Source organism: Perca fluviatilis, chromosome 15 (genome assembly GCF_010015445.1).
Source record: "Perca fluviatilis chromosome 15, GENO_Pfluv_1.0, whole genome shotgun sequence".
Lineage (NCBI taxonomy): Eukaryota > Metazoa > Chordata > Actinopteri > Perciformes > Percidae > Perca > Perca fluviatilis.
The window spans coordinates 7,088,249-7,111,497 of NC_053126.1; the positions used below are offsets into that span (position 1 = coordinate 7,088,249).

The window sequence follows — 23,249 nt, forward strand, 5'->3', positions numbered from 1 at the left end:
ACATAAAAATGGCCAGCTGCACACGGGCTACGTGGCGTGAGCGTGGCGTTTCTGTTGCGAGTCAGTTGCGTGGCGGCTGCGTGGCGTTTTCTATGTCTTTGCACACCAGAAACGTGTCTGACGCGGCGCTGCTGCTGCTAGCCTTGTCTGGACAAATGGATGTTTCCCATTGATAAAATGAAATAATAGCGTGTTCTTCAACCCTATATACTGATTGGATTACAGCAAAGACAACGTCGGCAGTATTGACGGCAAAACAGGCTACAGAATATTTCGTTCTGTATTGACAGGTGCAATATTTGAAAATTGCTAATTATTTATTATTATTTTTTTAAATTACATTCATAGCTGCATTTATGTCAAAACCTAGAGACTTTCAAACATCAAAATGTCATTTATTAAATGTATTTGTGTGAAAATGACATATAAACATCTTTTCCTATTCTATTTTACCTTGCGTGTCGCGTGAAAAATATGCGTTGGTTCTATTTCTAGCATGCACGTGTTTTCGGCGCGGCTCGAGCTGCGCCTGAGACGTGGAAGTGTGCAAGTTCTAACCTGTTAACATGGGAGCCAAAATAAAAACGGACACGCCACGCAGCTGACACACTCATGGCCTTATGCTATTTAGTAAATGTGTGACTCCAAAGGAAGCTGCTTGCACCGAGGGACAGTACAGGCCAAAAGTTTGGACACACCTTCTCATTCAATGTGTTTCTTTATTTTCATGACTATTTACATTGTAGATTCTCATTGAAGGCATCAAAACTATGAATGAACACATATGGAATTATGTACTTAACAAAAAAGTGTGAAATAACTGAAAACATGTCTTATATTTTTATTCTTCAAAGTAGCCACCCTTTGCTTTTTTATTAATAAGGGATAAAATTCCACTAATGAACCCTGACAAAGCACACCTGTGAAGTGAAAACCATTTCAGGTGACTACCTCATGAAGCTCATTGAGAGAACACCAAGGGTTTGCAGAGTTATCAAAAAAAGCAAAGGGTGGCTACTTTGAAGAATCTAAAATATAAGACATGTTTTCAGTTATTTCACACTTTTTTGTTAAATACATAATTCCATATGTGTTCATTCATAGTTTTGATGCCTTCAGTGAGAATCTACAATGTAAATAGTCATGAAAATAAAGGAACACATTGAGTGAGAAGGTGTGTCCAAACTTTTGGCCTGTACTGTAGGTGGAGTGGAGTGAGTGGTGGAGTTTTTGTGTTTATGTAGATCAGATGGTGCAGTGCAATTTTGGTTTCACATTTTGGAATAAAATTGCAATGCATATTGGCAGAGAAGGTTTTGTGGCTTGAATTATTACCTATAATGTCATCTGTTTGCAGAATGTATAAGGTCTTGAGAGGCAAGGTAAAAAAGAAGAAGTAATAAGGCCCTTTCCTGTGAGTTGATTAAATACTTAAAGTAGGGCTGGGCAATATGGAGAAAATCAGATATTACAATATTTTGACCAAATACCTCAATACTGATAATGCAAGGTTGACTATTGATGCTTTTGCAAAATATTAACACAATAGGATTTTGGATAAATAATCACTAGTAATGTGGATATAATGACTAAGTTGGTAAAGGAAAATAATAGAACAGCTAGAACAGTCTGGTAAGTTCAGAAAAGTACTTATCACTGCAATGCAGCATTTAAAACCAGGAAAAGACAACAAGTATGTCATGTCATATTACCATATCCAAAATAAAAGACTCTATTCTCATATCACAATATTGATTTAATATTGATATATTGCCCAAGCCTAACTTGAAGCCATTATAGAACGCAGAAAAACTGTAATTCAATATAACATGACGTGTTTCATCGGCAGTTTCTAATTTGCGGAAATAAGCGCAAAATCTTTTTAAAGGGGTATTCACATTATCGCAGAAAAACAGATTTTGCGCGTGCCTCCTCCATTATTGTATATGTAGAACACAATAAGGAATTGCATTGGAAAAAGGCTGTGTAAGTATGTGCGTCCTTGCATGTGTAAGTACATACTTGCACAATTAGTCTTTGCTGTTGAATCATGTGGTTGAAGACATCATGTACCTACAGAATATACTGCAGGAGCAGCAGCTTAATGTATGTGTGTGTTAGTGTGGCCCATTGCTGGCTATGAAATATAGATGCTGGTCAGGGTGGAAGCAGGGGAGTGGAAATGTCTCTGATCACTCACTTTCTACACATGGACACCAACACACACACGCAAACCTACCGCATACAGTAAATGACCTCAGTACCGTGCAGTGTGTTGGCAGGGATGGAATCCTTATTATACTGAAGGAAATATGCACCTTGGAACACTGATGACTGGTAAAAGGATAATGCTACATCATGCTGAAAGGTTTGCAGCAGTTACAGCTTGATATATTTTCAGTGATCCAAAACATCAACGTACAGTATAAACGTTAAATTGTATTGGCGACAGTCAGACTCATACACAGTATAATCACTTTATACCTACAATATACCTGGCAATACACTCATATTAACTGTATTTACTGTAATAATAATAATAATAATAATAATAATAATAATAATAATAATAATAGGTTAGATGTTTGTACTGTTACTTTTAAACTGCCGTGCAGAAAACTATTTCTTTTACAAAACTAGTCAGAAGTCAAGCGACTTTATGTTTTCAATTTTACGCCAAAATTCAACATTTATTTTAGAGGATCATGAAACCATTGACTATTTGGATTTCAGCAGCTGAAACAAACCAAAATACATAATATGCAGTCAAACACAAGAGAGAGGGCTGCAATGAGCTTTAACTAGAAAACTTCTCTTGCAAGATTTTTTCTTTGACTTAACAGAAGATATCCACACAGGATATCCCTGATTTTGGTCTTTTATTTAATAACAGCCTCACATACTCTTACAAAATACACTTATAGCACTAAATTAGGACAACGGCTGTCAGCAGGCTATTTAAGATACAATAATGTTGTTTCTTATCTACGCTTTGCGTCACCATCGTGTTCACAGACTGCACCGTATTCATTGCAGAGTACTTTACATGATGTTTTTTGTCTTTTTCAAAATGGAAATATCTTGTAGCATTTGAAAAGGAAAGCTTCATGTAGTCACCCCCCCGACACACACACACACACACACACACACACACACACACACACACACACACACACACACACACACACACACACTCATGCATTGAGTTAACCCGGCAGTGCTGGCAGGGCGCAGTGGGAGCTGTGGGGGTGGACGGAGGCGAGCTTTCATGCTCCACTGAAGATCCACTGTTGTAGCATTACAACCCAGTAATCATCACTAATACATAACGTAGCTTGTATGTGTGTGTGTGTGTGTGTGTGTGTGTGTGTGTGTGTGTGTGTGTGTGTCTCAGTTTATCTCAGTGAACATATTTGATCACATATTTCATCAATTTGCTCATGAATGCCTTTGCCTTTAAATTTAGTGGGAGGAGATCATGCTGGCATGGACGTGAACGTCTTCATTCAAGCTTGCACTGTATGTTGTTAATATATGTGTGTATGTGTGCTTGTAAGTTATTGCAGAGCTTGTTTGAGGATTGAGTTTCAGAAACAATTAGGAGAGAGGTGTCTTTCTTTCTATCTATCTATCTTTCTTCCTCCTCTTTTCTTTTTTAAAGTGCCCATATTATGAAAAAATCACTTTTTCTGGGATTTGGGGTGTTCTTTTGTGTCTCTGGTGCTTCCACACACATACAAACTTTGAAAAAAATCCATCCATGCTGTTTTGAGTGAGATACGGTTTCTGAATGTGTCCTGCTTTCAGTCTCCTAGTGAGCTGTTCAAAATTGGCTCGGACTATGACGTCACAGTCCGAAATGAGCTGGCTAACCACAACCGTTAGCTCGTAGCTAACGGTTAGCATGCTAACGCTAGCATGCTACGTCGTTCTCAATAGCAAATCACTGCTACAACACACACAAGTTCACCATAATCTACAAAAGAACTACTTACATGTGCGCCCTCATTTAGAAGTCTCCCAGCTAATCCTGCCTTGTAACTGACCAAAGTTGGAGAAACAGCCTTTCTTTTACTGTCTCTAGAGTTAGCTAGCTGACATGCTCTACATCTGAGCTACTGAGCATGTGCGAGTGCAATCAAAGATAGTACAGAAGAAGAAGATGAAAAGAGGTCTCACTCTGTAGCTAAAACAGAAACCAGGTGAAAAGAGGATCTGCAGCTGTGAGAGAGAGCTGTGCAGTACAACAACAATATGGTGTTTTTAGAAAATTAAACCATGTAAACCTATTCTGGTACAACCTTAAAATACAGTTATGAACCTGAAAATGAGCATAATATGGGCGCTTTAAGAACAACCGTGCACACATTATTAATAAACTTTGTTTTTAGGTTTACTAATTGATGATTGTTTATTGTTAATTGATGTGACTTGTGATGTTTTCATGCCTGTGTGTTTGTGCATATGTGATATACAGTAAAGAATGAGAGCTCGCTTAAGTCCTGAAAGCAGATGAAATCACTAGAGAGAGATGACCTGCTCTTTTTAAAAAGGACTTAATGTGCGTCTAAACATAGAATGTGTGTGTATGGGTCTGCAGTTTGTCTTGGTCAGTGAGTTTAAAGTTAGGATATGAGACAGAGAGGTGGAGGTTTGATTGAGAGGACCCCCCTCCGTTTATGGCAGTGATCAGCACACACACACACACACACACACACACACACACACAGAGCATCATTTGGCATTGGCCGGTCTTTTCTGAAGAGGAGTTTCCACAGTCAACTGAACACGCAGCACAGGCTTAGGCTATTAGAGCAGTGCAATGTGTGTGTGTGTGTGTGTGTGTGTGTGTGTGAAAGAGGGTGAGCGATATAAAGAAAGAGAATATGTGTGCATGTCTGTGAGAAAGATAGAGAGGATGTACAATAAAAAAAAAGCAAAACAGCGGCTTAACAATGAACACTGCACTGACTGCAGAGAGAGAAGGACGGGAAAGTAGAGCGTTATGACAGTGTAAGAGAGAGAGAGAGAGAGAGAGAGAGAGAGAGAGATGGAAGAAGGACAGATAGCGAGAGTGGACAATGTTGTTTCACTCCAAATAAATGTTCCCCCACAATGGTTTTAAGTATGCAGATAATTTTGATGTCCCTCTCTGCCTCCTTCTCTTTCTCCTTCCTCCGTTCACCTCCTCTTTCTTGTTCCTGCTTCCTTTCCTCGAACAAATCTGTTGTGTGTGTGCGTGTGTGTGTGTGTGTGTGTGTGTGTGTGTGTGAAAGAGACAAAGAGTGTTAAGAAGAGAGGGAACAAGACAAAAAGCTGATTTTGTGAGGATGGAGCAAGGTTGAGTTTGCGAGACAGAAACTGACTTGTGTTGTATGGAGTGTGTATGTGTGTGTTGTATGGAGTGTGTGTGTGTGTGTGTGTGTGTGTGTGTGTGTGTGTGTCTGTCTGTTTGTGTGTGTCTGTGTACACTCACCCCTTTACAGATAGCGACAGCCTCCTTGGACATTGACTTGGGATAGGAGACGTGATGCTCCATAATGGACTGAAATAACTCATCCTCATCTTCACCGTCAAATGGAGGCTGGAGAGGAGAGGAGAGGAGGAAGAAGGAGAAGAGGACAGTTGTGGAGGGAGAAGGAGAGGACAGGAGAGGAAGGAGGAGGGGAGAAGCAGAGGAGAGAAGGAGGGAGGAGGGGACAGAGGAGAGGAGAAGCGGAGGGCAGGACAGGACAAATAGAGGACATTTAAATTGAATCATTAAAAGCTTTTTTGTCTGAACTCCTCAGAATGAAAACACTGCAAGCCTGTAACAATGACAAATTCACAATATGCACTCCAAATAATATATCCAGGATTCGAAAATGTCACATCTACTCTAACAATTATTAATGCCATATGAAAAACTCATCAAGAGGTGTAATTTAATAGCTAACCTTTCATTACACAGTGTCAAATTTTAAAGGCTACGATCACTAGTGTTTGTTTTTTTGTCACATTCAGTCATGAATACAAATGCTGTCGAAGGAGGAGTTTTGCTTATATCCATGCTGTCTCAAACGATTATTTTATTTCCTTCTAATAGTTTAATAGTTGTATTCATAAAACTTATTACAGACACATTGACACAGACACACAGGCTGACCTGCCCAGCCAGCATCTCATAGAGCAATACTCCAAAGGCCCACCAGTCCACAGATCTTCCATAAGGTTGGTAGGCTATGATCTGAAATATAAGAGACTTTGTTCAGGAAAGTGTCTGCCCATCAGCACTTAAATCACTGAGGCAAGGCAAGGCAGTGTATAAGAAGAATACTTGTTAAAGGGTCATTTGGGGATTTTTCAACCTGGACCCTATTTTCTCATGCATGTGTGTCAGTGGACGTACATTGACGGTCTCTATTGCCCCATAGGATTACATTGCAGCCTGGTTCGCGGCTGGTGAACAGTGTGTTCACGCTCAATACTGGACCAATTTCAAAGATTTTTGTCACTAACATCAGTCACTTAGACACAAATGCATGAACAAATAGGGTCCAGGTTGAAAACACCAAAGAGTACAAAGTACGTATCAAAAAAAAAAGAAGATGAAAAAAACATTCCATCCATTCACTATCCCTCACACCTCACACACACACTCTACCTCAGGAGCTATGTAGTCTGGTGTTCCACAGAAGGTCTTGGTAGTGACTCCATCAGTCATATTTTCTTTACACATGCCAAAATCTGCTATCTTAATGTGACCCTCACAGTCCAGCATCACATTGTCCAGCTTCAGGTCTCTATAGGAGGGAAACGCAACCACGTTAACCACACTCAGTTCGTGACCCAACATACAGGAAGGCTCACCATCAACGTTTTCTTCTCCTCTGCAATCGTTCTTGTTCACTTTAGTGGGAGTTACATTGGGAATGATGCACTGCTTAATCCAAGAGGTCGAGCTCCAGTTTCACTAAACTAGATGACAGATTGGGATTTGCATTTGGGAGGACTGCATCATTTGTGGGGGGGGATTCTTGGCATGATATTATAAACAGCACACATCGGTTAATTGTAGTTGAAGTCCAAAGGTCAAAACTTTTCTTCAGCGGCAGTCAGACAATCTCATTGTCCAGTCAAGCCAGGAAATTATAAATGAGTATGCTTTATGTTCAACTCCTCCGCAGTTATGCAGTGCTCATGTTAAAGCGAATACTTACAAATATGTGACATGTGACTCTTCTCCTACTGACCATGTGACTGCTGGCCAATAGGCTATAAGATACAGTTCAAATGCAAACATTTTAGACTTGCCTTGATGAAGGCCTCGCGGCCGAAACACCTTGTTTTAATGATTCAGCCAAGAAATATAATAAAGGCTTTTTAAACTTTACCCTCCTGAGTGCCTCAGTGTCCTTGAACTCTTACTTACGAATATGGTTGTTTATTCTTACTTTCAATGTCTTTACCCAGATTAGGCTGAAATAAAACTTGTAAAGTCCAATGTATTTCGTCAAAAACATTTTCTTATATATACAAAACTGCAGTACTTCAGTGATTAAGACACACATTTGTCACAAAGTGCCTGCTTTCCAAACTTGTATCATAGAAGGTGTAAAAATGTGTTTGGGCTTGTAGCATTCAATAATGCGATAACTTGACTAATAATGTAATAAGTAGATAAATAGCACTTATATTGTAATGACATTTACAATTCAATTACAATCACTGTTGACTCAGATAAAAAAAATTAACATTTCGCCTACACCGCTCAATGGTGTAACGTTAGCTTTTGCAGCTTTTGTCATCTTCTGATGACGTCTAATTTAAGATCCACTCTGGTCTAATGCACAACGACCAATCAGCATGCGTATGGGAGGGTTCCCTCCATTGATAGGGATTTGCCTGATAACATACCATGTGCCATCTGTTGTAGAATTTCAAATTCTGCATGAAGCCTAGAGTTTACATTTCCAAACATGAAATCAGTGTCAGATGTTCTTGTTTTCAGTACATGACACTAACTGTATTATACATTTTGTATACTTGTACACTACATTTGCCGAGAAAAAAGCATACCTTTTTGCTTACTTTTACATCATTAGTTTTAAAAAACAATGACCCACCTGAAATGCACTAATCACACTATCGGTAAAAGTGTTATTACAATATCAGTCAGGACATTTTATTACATTATTGGTTGAGTTATTATTATATTATTGGGATTTTATGACATTGTCGATTAGGTTAAGTGCAAGTTTTTATCAAATTTTCAGGCATTATTACATTTTCAGGAAATTATTACATTAGTGGGTGCTACAAGGCTGTTGCAGTAATTCATTTAAAACCCAAACAGTGTCTACCAATACTATTAACAAGACAATCATCATCAAATCAGCATCCTTTAATAAATTGACAATATTCCCCCAATAAATTTAGTATTTTGCAAAAGTTATATATTTAGTATGTTGTGGGATGGAGGTCACCTGTAGATGATGCCCTTCAGATGTAGGAAGAACAGACCAATGGCTATCTCTGCAGCATAGAATCTACACACAAACAAAAAAAGGGAAGCGAAAACAGTAATTAGAAAGAGTCTGAGAGAAAGGACAGGAGGAAAAAAGGTTTTGTGTGTCTGCGTAAAAGGTCAGTGCTGTCTCTTCAAGGCCAGAGAGCAGCTGATAAGATCAACAGGAAGAGTCTGGACACACTGACCACGCAATTAATTATGTGTGCGTGTGTGTGTGTGTGTGTGTGTTTGCGTGGACGTGCACAATAAGTGTCTGTTTGTAAAGTGCACCTAAAAGATGTCAAGAGGGATTTTGGTGGAGTGGAGAGCCGAGTAGTGCAGAGCCTGTTTAGAGCTTGTTGGATGTTATATCTGCCATCGGCATGATGACTAGATGGGCGTCGCCGCAGCAGGAAGCTAACAAGGCTTTAGATATGCAGGAGTGATGTGTGTATAGTGCAAAATACAAGACGCTGAGACAAAAGGCATCGTCATCATCCGCCGAGCAGAATATCCTGACTTTTGTCTAACAAATAAACAAATTAAACCGAGTAGAACAAGTCGATGGCCTTAGATAAAAGAGTTCCTCACCCCCTTCGACTTGCCTTTCAGCAGTCTAAACCTTCTGCCAAAAGGGAAGGAACTCCAATTCTCTATAAAGCAGATGAAGGGCAAACTCTTATACGGCTCTCGCTTCCCCGACAGCCTGCTTGTCAAATATGTCAGCCCGCTGGTTTGACTTGACACCAGTGATCTCGCCAGCCACCTTAATTATATTCTGCGGTTTTGGAGGTATTCTACCACATAGTGAAAACTCGCAGGAGCTGCTGGATTACTTTCATTTTTCTAAAGTTCTTCAGAGCAGCAACGTGCATCGGAGCGAACAACGTATTTCACCCCCCAGGCTCTGCTAGGATTGCTCATCCATCACCTGAGCCCGTCAAACTGCTGATGGCTTATTCAATATGATTTAAAAAAAAAAAAAAAGGGATTAACTGTGAAACACCTATAAGCACGAGCATGGGATTAAAATTCTGTTTTATGATGACATAAGAATGTATCATAGACTGTGTGTGTGTGTTGTGTGTGTGTGTGTGTGTGTGTGTGTGTGTGTGTGTGTGTGTGTCTCTGTGTACTCACACAGCATGGGGCTCTTTAAACTTGCCGACCTGCTGAATCTGATACATGAGATCTCCTCCGTTTATGTACTCCATGACAAAATACAAACGGTCCTACGGAGAGATAGAGGGGCAGAAAGAGAGAGGTCAAAAAGTACGTGTTCATAAAAGCAGGTGAGAGGTCGTAGAGAAATGGGATGATACTGTAGAGAGAAAGGGATTGCTCAGAGGTAGATAGATAGAGAGTGATGGGTCCAAGAGAAGATTGAAGGCGAGACATAGAAAAATAAATGACATAGGCAGTGAAAATGGAGGGACAAAAGATGGAAGAAGAGGAAGAAGATAGTGAGAAAGAGGTGATCCGGTTGTCGTCCAATCAGTCTTCAACTGAGGGAACACAGCAACATCAATTTAGGAGCTAATTCTCCTCCATTATCTAAAGAAATTGTCAATAAGCTACAGTATGTGAGGGAGAGTGGAGGGATTTGGGTGTGTGTCCATGTGTGTTCTGGGAGAAAATGTTGTGTTAGGGCTTTTAATGTGTGTCTTTGTGTGTGTTTGTCTTATAAACAGTTGTTTGTGTGCAGTATGTGCTCCGTGTGTGTGTGTGTGTGTCTGTCTGTCTGTGTCTATGGTGTATTATGTGTGATTAAAATGTTTTAGTGTGTGCGCACGACATGTATGCATGCATGTTATAATTGCCTTTATATATGTGTGTGTGTTTATGTGTTATAACTGCCTGCTAAGTCCCATATGTATAAAAGCCCTCTTCTGGCCAGAGAATTAATGCTGAGGAGGATTAACACTCACTTCTGGTGTCTGTGTGTGTGTGTGTGTGTGTGTGTGTGTGTGTGTGTGTGTGCGTGCGTGCGTGAGGTCAACTTCATTTGTCCAGCCTTTTACCACAACCTCAATTGCATTCACAACACGTGTCCATTGACAAATGAGTATGTTTATGTAGCATGTGAATGTAAATGACGTGTGCTCAGAGTTAAGTATGAGACCAGTGAGCTATATTTACTCCTCTGTTGACTCATCTTTAGTGTAATATGGATTATACTTCAGAAGATGAACAAAAATCAAATATGAATCCAGCCTGTGTATTCCAGCTGAGAACTGGTGACAGCAGGCAGGGTGGCTGCTGTTAAGACCACAGCGCTCTCCAGCAGTGCGGTTGTTCCCTTCAGCAGGACTCCGCACTGTGGCTCCCTTCACATCCAATTTAATGTGAAAGTGTAGGGGCCTATGAAGGGCGTCAGTTTGTCAGCTTGCAAAGAATGTAAAATGCATAGTTTTTGTGGTTTCCAGTCACTGTGCGTCCGTGTGTGTGTCTATTTATGCAACCAACCAAGCAAATATTTTCATCACCAGGCCCTTTTCTCTATTTCGTTTTCCAATGCAGCATTCTCAGCTGATTGGCATAACGCTGCCACATTAAACTGCCATAATATTATCTTCAATGCGCCACTGGCTGATTCCTTTCATCGGCAACCAACCAGAGAAACCGCACTTTGTCAATCGTACGGCATAGTGTACGTAGTGTATAGCGTAGTTTTGGATAAAAATAAATAAAATCTAGGGCAAGTAAATCAAAAACATTCTGTCATTGTTGATAGTAGCTTCGGATATTTAAAAATGACGGGTTTGTGCAGGATGTCCCCTTGTCGCGCAAACCAATCAGGGGTCTGCGTGATTTAACTCATCCTATTAGTATCGGCTCAGCTTGCTTGGAACCTTGACGAGGTGGTAATAAAACCAGTTACAGGTAACAGGTACTGTCCACAACTTTTGATAATGGAAAACCAAAGAAGAACGAGTTGAGTAGAGCAGAGCAGAGCAGTGGAAACACGGGGAAAAAAGTGCAGCAGATAACCCCTAACAGAATCAAAACATGCTGTTTTTACACTTTGATTAACAAAGAAGACATCAAGACAATTATGTGTTTGTTTGTTTTTCAATAAAACATGAAAATATTTTGTGCAATATCATATCACTTTTGTGAAAGCACGTCGGCTTACCATGCTTTGGAAAGTGGAGTGCAGCTGTGTTAAGAACGGGGGCTTTCCAGCCAACGCTAACACTCTCTTCTCCACCATAGTGCATTCCACGTCATCATCCTGGATCACAACGTCCTTCTTCAGGATCTTTACAGCATACAGCTCCTCTGTCGTTTTACGCTCTGCCAGCATTACCTAGAGAGAGATGAGAAGAGAAAGGGAAAGGAGAGGACAGAAAGGATAGATGGGAAATACAAGGAAGAATACATTCATCAATATTCAAAATCTTCATGGCACACAGCTCCTGTCATGCATTTATAGTAACAAAGAGGCCTAGAGAAGGGAGGGAGGCAGAGATATGTAGGAGGCAGGGAAAAGGGGAGAGATGTAGGAGGCACTGTAAAGGGCAGGGATAAAGGAAAGCTTGTCTGACTGTTTTGGGTTAGACAGTCAAAGCAGAAATGAAGAATGTAAGGACAGGATAGAAGGAGAGAGAAAACTGATTCATCTTTCATGATGTCATCTGAGAAGGAAAAGAAAAAAAAGGCAGAATGGAGGAAAAGGAGGTGATAAAAGGCTCCTATATACTGTATAGCGTGTCACTCTGTACGAGATAGGTAAAATAAAATCTTGGTTGCAATTTGTGTTGGACTGCACAGTATCAATTTTGAGGCATGCCAAATTGTGAGATAAATGCCTGGTGAATCGTAGCACTAAGATGTAAATAAAATAAATACATTTAATGTACACAAAAGAGTTCAGTGTTGTGTCTGCCAGTGTATTTTGTGTAATTTCATGCTTATTCCAACTAGTTGGTTTGTTGACATCGGTGCCACACTGTGAGAATTGACCACTCGCTAAACTTGTGAAACCGTTACTGGTACAGCGGGCCTGTTCAGCTTTGGATTTCTCTACACGGTGAAGCGGTGCCCTCCCTCTTTTCTTCCTCTTCAGAAAAGTAAAGGCAGAAATGGCTTTAAGATCACAGACCAATGGTTAATTAATCGCATTTACAATGTGCAAATCTGGGCTGAAATATTTGGTCTACAAAATGTTAACTGTACAGAGTGCAGATTATATAGATTCTGTAAATTTGTTATACAGTTCAACTTGTCTTTGCCCTCCACGAACATCAGGGAGGAGGAAAAAGTAGAAAGAAAGAGTAAGGAGAGAACGAGGGGATTATTTCACATTTTCTTTCGGGCACACAGTGTGTGTGTGTGTGTGTGTGTGTGTGTGTGTGTGTGTGTGTGTGTGTGTGTGTGTGTGTGTGTGTGTGTGCGTGTGTGTGTGAGGAGGGGTGGAGATAAAGGAAGGTGAATAGGTGAGGAGAGTAGGATTAAAAAATGGGGAGATTGAAGGAGGAAGTGAAGGGCATGAAGGAATGGCAGAGAAAGAGATGGGCAGTAGTAAAGCAATCCAGAATCAAATTTGTTTTAATTTTGAACGTCTGGGAGCACAACTGCTTGTAATTACGCATGCGCACACAGATGCTAAGAATGCGATCACTACGAGATGCCTCTGTGTTGCTGTGTGTGTACTCAGCAGTGTAAATGTCTTGTAGCCAAGGTCAGGCTCATGCAGCTTAACGTCTCTCCAGGTCTCTCGTTTACTGTATCCTGTTCTCCCTTCCTTTTTTCATCGCCATTTCTTCCCTCTTATTTCTTGATTTCTCCCTTTCCTACTTTCCTCTGCCTTTCTCCTCTCCTGTCCTCATATCTTCTTTCCTGAAGAACCCAGTATCGGCTGCAAATTGCAGGCAAAACGTAGGTCAAGTTTCAGCTCGCAGGTCATCTCATAAAAGTTGCAGCAGGCTTGTGACCAAGTCAATAAAGTTCAATTCTCTGGACAAAAATCTGAGGGGGGGAGGGGGGATTATTTGAGCAAATTGAAGGTGTCTGTGCTGTGTGTACAGCTAGATGAGAAAATAGATATCACTCTTAATGTATATCTGTCTGTTCAATATAAATATAAATCGTTTTTGTAGGTGGATTTTATTACCTTTGGACTGAGCCAGGCTAACTGCTTCCCCGTTTATACGTCTTTATGCTATGCTGAGCTAACTGACTGCTGGCTGTAACCTAAGCTAAAAGGAGTACATCCAAAAATGATGAACAATTCTTTAAAGTTGATTTTGAAACTAACTCTTTCAAGAAATTATATATACTCTGGTAAACTCGCCAAAGAAAGTAAAAAAAAAAAATTATAACTAGCTAGCAAACACACTAGGTGCAAAGAATAAGATAGGACAGTCAGATGCATTAGAACACTGTGGCCCTATTTTAACGATCTAAGCGCACGGCGTGAAGCGCCTGGCGCAGGTGCGTTTAGGGCGTGTCCAAATCCCCTTTTGCTAGTTTGACGGTGGAAAAAAGGGTCCGTGCACCGGTCACATGGTTCATAAGGGTTGTACTTAGTGTCTTCATTAATTCATAGGTGTGTTCTGGGCGTAACATGCAATAAACCAATCAGAGTGTCATCTCCCATTCCCTTTAAAAGCCAGGCGCGTTTGGACCTTGGCGCATTACTATTATAATAGCGGATTTACAGCGTAATATTTTTATTTGTAATCTTTTGCATGTGTGCTGCTGCGCTTCCCTGTGTGTGTGTAACAAGCATAGTGTGTGCGCGCTGTGCACGAGCCTAGGCGCATTTTACTAATTCCCTGTTAAAATAACAATGAAATGCTGCGCTATTGACTTTAGATCAGGTTTTTGTTGGTCAATTGCGCGATCACTTCCCGCTGCTTCAAGATAGCAATACGCCAAGAATACACCTGAACACACCTCCCTGTAAGACCAGCACGCCCATGGGTGCAAAGATGGGCGCAGGTGCATTTGCTATTTAAATGATGCGGCCACTGGACGGGAAACTGACAACTGCGTCGGTCTTAAACTAGCAAAGATACTTGCGTCGGGCTTTGTGCTGCGGGTGCAAGATAGGGCCCTGTATGACAAAGCAACAGTGAACCAAGCTTATAATGTCTCTCGTCTTAAATTTTTCTGTTTTTTGTTACTCTGACACACTTCAGAAAGAACATTTTGAGAAATGGTAAAGTTGTAACTTATATAAATTATCAGCACAGACAAGTCTCTTTTCCACATGTGAGACTATTCTACTGAAACTAGTCAACTGACTGCATAGCCTTCCTCTTCCTATCACTCTAAAACTAATAAAAGTGCTTTAACGTTTTATCTTAAAACAAGGCAGAGAACGGGCAAGAAAAAACAGCTGAGTTTTACATTACATGACTAGCATGGTGTGTTTGTAGTTCCCACAAGGCTAATTGAGTTTTTGGACCTCAACAAAGGATCTTTCATCCAATCATATTTCATATTAAAAACCTTTTCTTACGTTTCTTATGTTAATTTGCATAAAACACAGGGTGAACCTAGTGACTTGAAAACTTTGCAACTCGATAAATGCTCAGTTTAAGCTGAGTTTGATTGATTTATTGATGGGTTTAATATACCATTCCTCTGTCAGCTTAATTATGTAAATGGAAAACATATCACACTCATCATTCTTTCCCAAAACTCAAAGTACAGAGCAATAAGAGTGACCTTATATTCACTTCGTATTTTCTTTTCCCATAAGAGATCGGAAACTTAGCAGCTTTGCGGTTTATGCCATATAAATATTCAGGTATGATAATATGGAGGGGTGATTGGTTTTGGGATACTACAGGGAGTGCAGCACAGATGGACAAAGACATGCAGGTATATGTGTGTGTGTGTGTGTGTGTGTGTGTGTGTGTACAGTAAAAGTGTATTTGCATAGAGGGCAGCCACAGATAAAGAATGTGCATTACAATCTTCAGAATTAAAATTTGGATATATATTGAAATTGGATCTATGCTGGTGGCATCCTTTCACAGAAGCAGGTGTACAGTAAGAGTGTGTGGGTGTGTGTGTGTGTGTGTGTGTGTGTGTGTGTGTGTGTGTGTGTGTGTGTGTGTGTGTGTGTGTGTGTGTGTGTGTGTGTGTGTGTGTGTGTGTGTGTGAAAAATAAATGGCAGTGAAAATGGATGGATAAAAGATGGAAGAAGAGGAAGAAGATAGTGAGAAAGAGGTGATCGGGTTGTCGTCTTCAACTGAGGGAACACAGCAACATCAATTTAGGAGCTAATTCTCCTCCATTATCTAAAGAAATTGCCAATAAGCTACAGTATGTGAGGGAGAGTGGAGGGATTTGGGTGTGTGACCATGTGTGCTGTGAGAAAATGTTGTGTGTTAGGGCTTTTAATGTGTGTCTGTGTGTGTATTTGTCTTATAAACAGTTGTTTGTGTGCAGTATGTGCTCTGTGTGTGTGTGTGTATGTGTGTGTGTGTGTGTGTGTGTGTGTGTGTGTGTGTGTGTGTGTGTGTGTGTGTGTGTGTGTGTGTGTGTGTGTGTGTCTGTGCCTATGGTGTATTATGTGTGATTAAAATGTTTTAGTGTGTGCACACTACATGTATGCATGCATGTTATAATTGCCCTTATGTGTGTGTGTGTGTGTGTGTGTGTGTGTGTGTGTGTGTGTGTGTGTGTGTGTGTGTGTGTGTGTGTGTGTGTGTGTGTGTGTGTATTCGTCCCATATGGTGGCAGTGTGACTCTATGTAAATACAAACTCTACAAAGTTGAAACAGAGAGGAAGGACACCATCTGGCCCAAAGCTCATTTTATGCAACCACAAGGACAAGACCAGTACAAGAGGAAGAAGACATAAAACCACAGGGTTTCACCCAAATCCAAAAGATGCACAGGACACAAAGACAACAACGGAAGCTCTTTGACATCATAACACGCTGCCCTTTGGTGACAAAGAATACATACAAGCATACGTGTTTTTTCATTAAACCTTTTACACGTCGTTTTAGGCACTTACCTGATACGTTCAGCTTCCAGGTTACATTTCATGACCTCAACGAGGTTCAGTGTCTTATTCAAAGTAATTTTGGTCAGTGTCATTCATAAACTAGCTACAGCACTCTTCTCTGAATTGTGGCGTTTAGCACTATAGGCAATGCCCTTTTATCCAAGAAAGTTGTTCAGGGTCATTTGACAGAAAAGCAATCCTCAGGATATTAACTGTCATATGTCGTAAATGATGCCACAGTGTTCTCTCTGCTGACCTTGCAGAGTGAATTTACCCAGGGAAAACAAATGAATCCACACTCTACTGCACTGCACTGCATGATGCTGCGCCATGATGTATTACAGTGGGCTGTGGTGTATTATTCTAAATTGTCATATATCATATAGTCTATAATATAGACTCTTTATAGTCTGTCTAGCCCCACACAGATGGTCACTGTAGGACACAGTGAGACATCTTCAGGCTGCTAGTGTGCTTTGATGATCATTTTTGAAATTTCTTAGACGTCCTTACTGTATGTCCACATTGCATTTCTATGTGCTCACTGTTCTCAGCCACATGGCATCGCATTCCATGTTGCAAGAGCAAAAACACGAGACCACAAGTTTTATCACTATCCAATATTATATTAATTCTTTGGCCAACGATACGGTATCACAAAGTCTGCCACGATAAGATTTCGATTTGATTCAGTTCAGAGGCCTGTGATCGATTTGAGACAATACATATGCTCATTTAACACAATCAATTCAGTTACATTTATGAACTCACAAAAAGCAACTAAAATATGATTTGATAATTTTATTACTAAGCTTTTTTTCAGACATTCAAATGAAAAACTATATATATAGAGAGTATAAAGTGGGAATTTCAAAATAAAGGCGCATTTTAAACATGTTTAATGATGACGTATTGATATTTTCACTTTGCATCGATGACATTGGATCGTTGATCATTGAATCAATATATCGATCCAGAACATAAAAATAATATGTCAGATGTAATGTAAAAAATGTCAGAGAGCTAAGGCTTTGAGCAACGCTGTCCAGGGAGCTAAGATCTGGCTGTTATTCACACAACACAGACCAAAATGCTCATATTCTGTAATATAACTGAATCAGAATCAATGCGGCTTCATTCGTTATTCTGCTTGTATGCTTGTAGTGTGTGTGTGTCTGTGTGTGTGTGTGTGTTTAGAGACATGACATTACAGATCAGGCTGAAGCATGTGTTTGCCCCGTGTCTGCCCATGAAATACAAGTGTGTGTGTGTGTGTGTGTGTGTGTGTGTGTGTGTGTGTGTGTGTCCGCAGAGAAATGTTAGCAGCTGTATCGTGATGCAGATGTCCGCAGACACTGAGGCAGAAAGAGCAGCTCTGAAGGTACCAGCCTCCCACACAAACTCAGGAACCATTAAAATGACACACACGTCACAGGAACACCTTGTTTGTGCATGTGGTTATTATACGTGTGTGTATGTATTTCCGTCTAATATACTGTGTGTACTGTGTGTTTCTCTAAGCCTGTATTAACAAAATGCATTGGTGTGTGCGTACACAAAATCGGCCTAAATGAGGAATGTGTGTGCGTGTATGTAAGCATGCGTGTGATTTTCTGTGTACTCATGGCGCAGCTGTGCAGGTTTAGGGAATCTGTGTGTCGGGTATTCCAGTAATGATTGACCCTCGACTCAGTCTCTCCACATTGACGCATCAGTGTTGCTTTAAACGCCTGTTACCATGGAAACAGGCAGCCGGCATACAGGTCTGGTACACAGACAATGGTCTCTCTCTCTCTTTCAGCCACTCTCTCTCCCCACCCCTGCTTCTCCCCCCATCGTTTACCCAATTTTCTCTCTCACCACATCTTCCCATTCTTTCTGTTTCTTGCCTTGATTTCCATTCATTCACGTCAGTCTTACCTCTCCAAGGTTTCCCCCTCCTTTCCCCACTCTCCCTCTTTTCATTCATTCTGACGTTTTTACCTCTCTCTCAATTTATTTACGTCAACCTTGCCGCCACGCTCTCACATCTCTGTCTCTCTCTCCTTTCATCACTCTCTCCACTTGTCACGTCATCCTCTTCCATCTCTTTCCCTTCATCCATCTCTGTCTAACTGTGCTCCATCTCCTTGAATTCCTCCTATCTCTATCTCCTCTTTCTGTCCATCGTTTCTTTCCTCTAAGCTGTGTGTGTGGATAGAGAGCTCTGTGTGTGTGGATAGAGAGCTCTGGTGCTTTGTCAAACACACAAATGCTCAGAGAGGTATTCATCATAGCACACAGTTAGAGCACCAATATACTTGTTTTAACTGTATCTTTGCAGACCCATGACAACTACGCTTATAATAGGGTTCTTGGGAGCATTGGGTGTGTGCATCCTTAAAATTTAATACTACATATCTACATTTAAGCCCATGAACGGGGCAATATATCAGAATCAAACATGACAACAACAATGCTGGCAAGCTTGGAAGAAAAAACTAATATATGCTGTATATATACATACGTTTTTTTTTTTTCTTGCAGCTACAGCCTGACCTGGTCTGGCATGACCAGTAGCTCTTGGTGGCTAATGTTAAAAAACTTGAGATCTTTAGATATATATTGCTGTTTAACTCAGATTACTTTGACTTTAGGATTATTCTCTACTTGTTCTACTGTAACAATACATTGAAGTATTTACCATTTTCCTGTAATTACAATCTTGGCTGGGTGTCCCCATTATGCTTACTTTGTGCAAAATTTTGAATTCTCACCGAAATATTCTAGTGTCACCCAGATCACCCAATGATACATTGAGTCCTGTGCAAATACACACCTGTGGCGCATACAGTACATAGTAGCAGACAACACAGACGTTAGACACACATCAACACCACGGCCTCACCTTGCCGAAGCTGCCCTTGCCCAGCACCATCAGGAAGTTAAAATCAGCCAGCTTCATGCGATCTTGGTTGCCATTGGAGTCGAACCGGGATGCAGCATTGGCCGCCTTGCCTTCTTTGTTCTTGTCTGGTCCAATCTTAGCTCTCTGCATGAGAGAACAAGAGAATAGGGGATGATATTAGACGCAGCCTTCAACATTTAAAGAGACTTGAGGCTGTCAGTGGACAAATAAGAGGTTGGAGTTGGCAAATAAATGTATATACTAAGATTTAAAAAAATAAAAGTTATAATGGGGCAGCTGGTCATATAGGGCCTTTCAACAGTATTTGTTGAGGGAAGTAAAAGATTTACTTATTCATTTTCCCAAACCATATTTGTCTTGACCACTATATGGTATCATAACCAACATATTGGTAGGTATTACCATGACTTTGCACTTTACCTCATGTGACAATGAATTGGGTATAAAACAGTGGTGGCTGTTGTTTCAGTATTAAAACATTTCAAGCTTTCAGAGGTTTGCATAATGGCAGATCGTGAGGAAAAGGCCTTGAAGGGAAAATTAGTTAAACATGCATTTCTTTAGCATGCCGAAAATTGGGGGCCAATAATAACATCCTTTTTTGTGTATCATTAACATGTATGTGAAATGTGGTCATCATTTGATAAACTCACATTAGTAATGCTACTAATTATCTAGAGCTAGGTCCTATTGCTTATGGCAAATGAGCTAAATATGCCAATGATATCAAAAGATGTTTGACAGCTGCTTAAAAATGCCACACTTAGAAGGGGGGAAGCATTTTCCTACTGGAGCAAAGTCATCAAAGATCACTACCAACACTACAACATACAAAATATATTAGAAGCGACATTTTACAATGAAATAGTAGGCAGAAACCCACATTTCACACGTCAAAGTTATAAACAAACTAGGAAAAGAGAGGACAAACTCACATCCAGCCACATTTTAACTGTTAGTGAAATAAATATCACACAGTGCAAAAAAACATACATACTCAACATTGCTGTAATAACAGTTATTGTTTTTTTTATTTTAAATTTGGGGCATTCTAATACCACAGAGAAAACCTTTTTGTTAGAGAGACAGCAGTGGAAGTGATACATATGTTAAAAGGGGAAAGTTTTTCCATTTCATTTATTCTGTGAAGGCACGTCACACTTTCCATAAAAAATATGGCCTCCCTGTGAGTCTGCCACTCTATTCAATCCCTTGTTTCTGTCCTTCAAACACTCACTCTGAGAGTTTTTGTACCATTTCTCTTTTTCCCTTTTCTCTATAATTCATTTCTACTTCATCTTTATAAATGTGGCCTATGTCTGTGACTCTCCATTTATTCATGTCTGTCACCACGTCCCTGTCTCTCCGCTATACAACTGTCTCTCTCGCAGTTCATTCCTCTCTGCCTCGACCTTGTCACGCTCTCTCGTCCTGTCTCTGTTGTAAGAAACTATTTCAACTTATAATCTAATCTATTTATCATCTTATTTTCCACTATGTTAAGCCATGCTTCAATTTAGTCCTAAGACATTTACAAAAATGCCTGCACACTCAGAGACAGAGGTGCAGAATAAGTACATCTTATCCTATCTTATCTTAAATTGCTGATCCGCACTGAGGCTCTCTGCACTTCTTCTGTCCTGTGCAGTCATTTCTCCACTGCTTTGTCTGGAAAATTGTCAGAGTGAAGCATCCAAGTACTCTGCTGCTCCCCACACTGTTTGTTGTGTGTGTGTGTGTGTGTGTGTGCGCACACAAACGCGTGCGTGTTGCAACCCATGCGGTTCCCAACTCATCAATGGATAAAAGGCTCTATCTGTCTCCATCTGTTCTCACACACACATATACACACACACACACACACACACACACACACACACACACACACACAACACACACACACACACACACACACACACACACACACACACACACACACACAAGCAGTTGAGGAATTTGTGAGAAGCAGAGCATGCTGAAGGCAGCACTCTCAAAGCCTTCAGAAATCAATGCTGCTCTCTCTGTCTATGTGTCCAAATATGTTTGTCTGCATTATAAATGGTAAAAAATAAGGATGAATGGCAGCAGCAAAATCAGTTTTTTTTTTAATTCAATTTCTACTTCTCCAAAAATAGGTTTAAAGTGAATAACAAGTATTTATGAACCTAATTGGTGACGGGAAATGCATCTGCACATGCATGCATGTGTGTAAGAAAGAGAAAACAGTTACAAAGTAGGACATGCAAAGGTAAGAGAGAGAAAGGAAAGGAAATAGAGAAACAAAAAGTAAAAATAAAGAAAAGGTGACGTGGAGGAGGACTGAGGGGGAAAAAAGAAAAAAAATGACAAAGAAAGAGCAGTTTACGGTTTTTCAATGAACTGGAAAAAAAGCATTTTGATCAAAACGTCTTCATTAAAAATGAATTGAAATGAGATACAGAAATGTGTCTCAGCTTTAAATGAGGATAAATTCCTTGTAAATCTAGCGCCCTGCTGCTTATCTTCCTCTGAAGTACGCTAGTTTGTCTGGGTCTGGGTGTGTGCATACGTACAACATGCATTATTTATCACTGTCTGTCACTGACTGTCTTGTGTGATTCTGGATGAGGTGAATGGAGGCATACAGGTAATGTTACCAAAGTGAAGTCTCTGTCTGTTTGTCTCTCTGTCTTTCTTTCTCTCTGCCATCTCTCGGAGAGCTACACCCTAGAAGTTGCCTACATGCTTTGTGTGTGTGTGTGTGTGTGTGTGTGTGTGTGTGTGTGTGTGTGTGTGTGTGTGTGTGTGTGTGTGTGTGTGTGTGTGAGAGTGATAGCTGGCCCCCCGAGAATGTGTCTCAGTGAACGTCTGAGGATCGTGACCTTGAGGAGATGGAGGGAAAGAAAAACAGATAAAGAGAGAGAAACACACAGGGGGGCACTGAAGGTGACAAAGGACATAATAGATAAGTGAAGAAGAGAAAGGAAAGCAAAATAAAGATGGGGGAGGAAGAGAGGAGCGACATGGGAGGACAACATTCTAAACAACAGATTCATCCACAGGAAAGTGAGTAAGACACCTACACTGCAACACCCACTGAAGAAGAAATGATTTAGGTCCAAAGGCCGATTATTGATGGTGGGAAATTGTATGTATTGTGATTTGTTACAATTTTTAAAATGGATTCTTTTCCCTAGAATCGATATATAAATATTTATTTTTTTTGGACCAATGATTCAACTAAATATTTTCTGTTTAAACGGTACCGCCGATGGTACATACATCATATCAGCTTCCAGCAAAACAGAGCGAAAGCAGAAAATCCATGTTATGTACTTCTTTACGAATGAAATAAATATCAGACTGAATGACTGACTGACTGACGTGATGTGCATTCGTCTTGGAAAACAAATATCACTTTTAATATCACTCATATGTATGGTAAATATGAGGCTACAACCAGCAGCTGGTTAGCTTAGCTTAGCACAATTGGAAACAGGGAAACAGCTGGACTGACCCTGTTCAACTACCTGCACCTTGTTTTTACACTACGGTTTCCACAAACCAGCTATAACATGTTAATTAGTGAGCTTTAGAGGTGCTGGTGGATGGATTTTGTTACCTTTGGACAGAGCCAGGCTAGCTGTTTCCAGTCTTTATGCTAAGCTAAGCTAACCGACTGCTGGCAATCCTCTTAACTGCAACTGGAGCTGGGACAGGTGAGAAAAAAAAAGAGCAAAATTGCACCCAAACAGCTCCGCTTAACTCCATGATCAACACATTTCAGAACGACGTTCTGCAGTTCAGTGTCAGCAAGACAGAAGGAGAGGAAGGAAAAGAGAAGAAAAAACGGAGGAAACCCACAGAGCGGGGTTATCCTCTCCACTGCCAAATTTGTGTT

General features: G+C 40.4%; 1 protein-coding gene across 2 annotated transcripts in view; it reads right to left on the reverse strand.

Moving 5' to 3' along the window:
• The window catches only part of LOC120574177 (protein kinase C beta type-like), a 108,585-nt gene that overhangs the window by 25,393 nt on the left and 59,943 nt on the right, over nt 1–23,249 (reverse strand). For both annotated transcript variants that reach the window (XM_039824382.1, XM_039824381.1), the window contains exons 9-15: nt 19,349–19,492; nt 11,625–11,798; nt 9,629–9,720; nt 8,466–8,528; nt 6,644–6,782; nt 6,146–6,226; nt 5,477–5,584 (exon numbers count right to left, since the gene is read on the reverse strand). In XM_039824382.1, the coding sequence (XP_039680316.1) occupies nt 5,477–5,584; nt 6,146–6,226; nt 6,644–6,782; nt 8,466–8,528; nt 9,629–9,720; nt 11,625–11,798; nt 19,349–19,492 (801 nt within the window). The remainder of the gene's footprint in view (nt 1–5,476; nt 5,585–6,145; nt 6,227–6,643; nt 6,783–8,465; nt 8,529–9,628; nt 9,721–11,624; nt 11,799–19,348; nt 19,493–23,249) is intronic.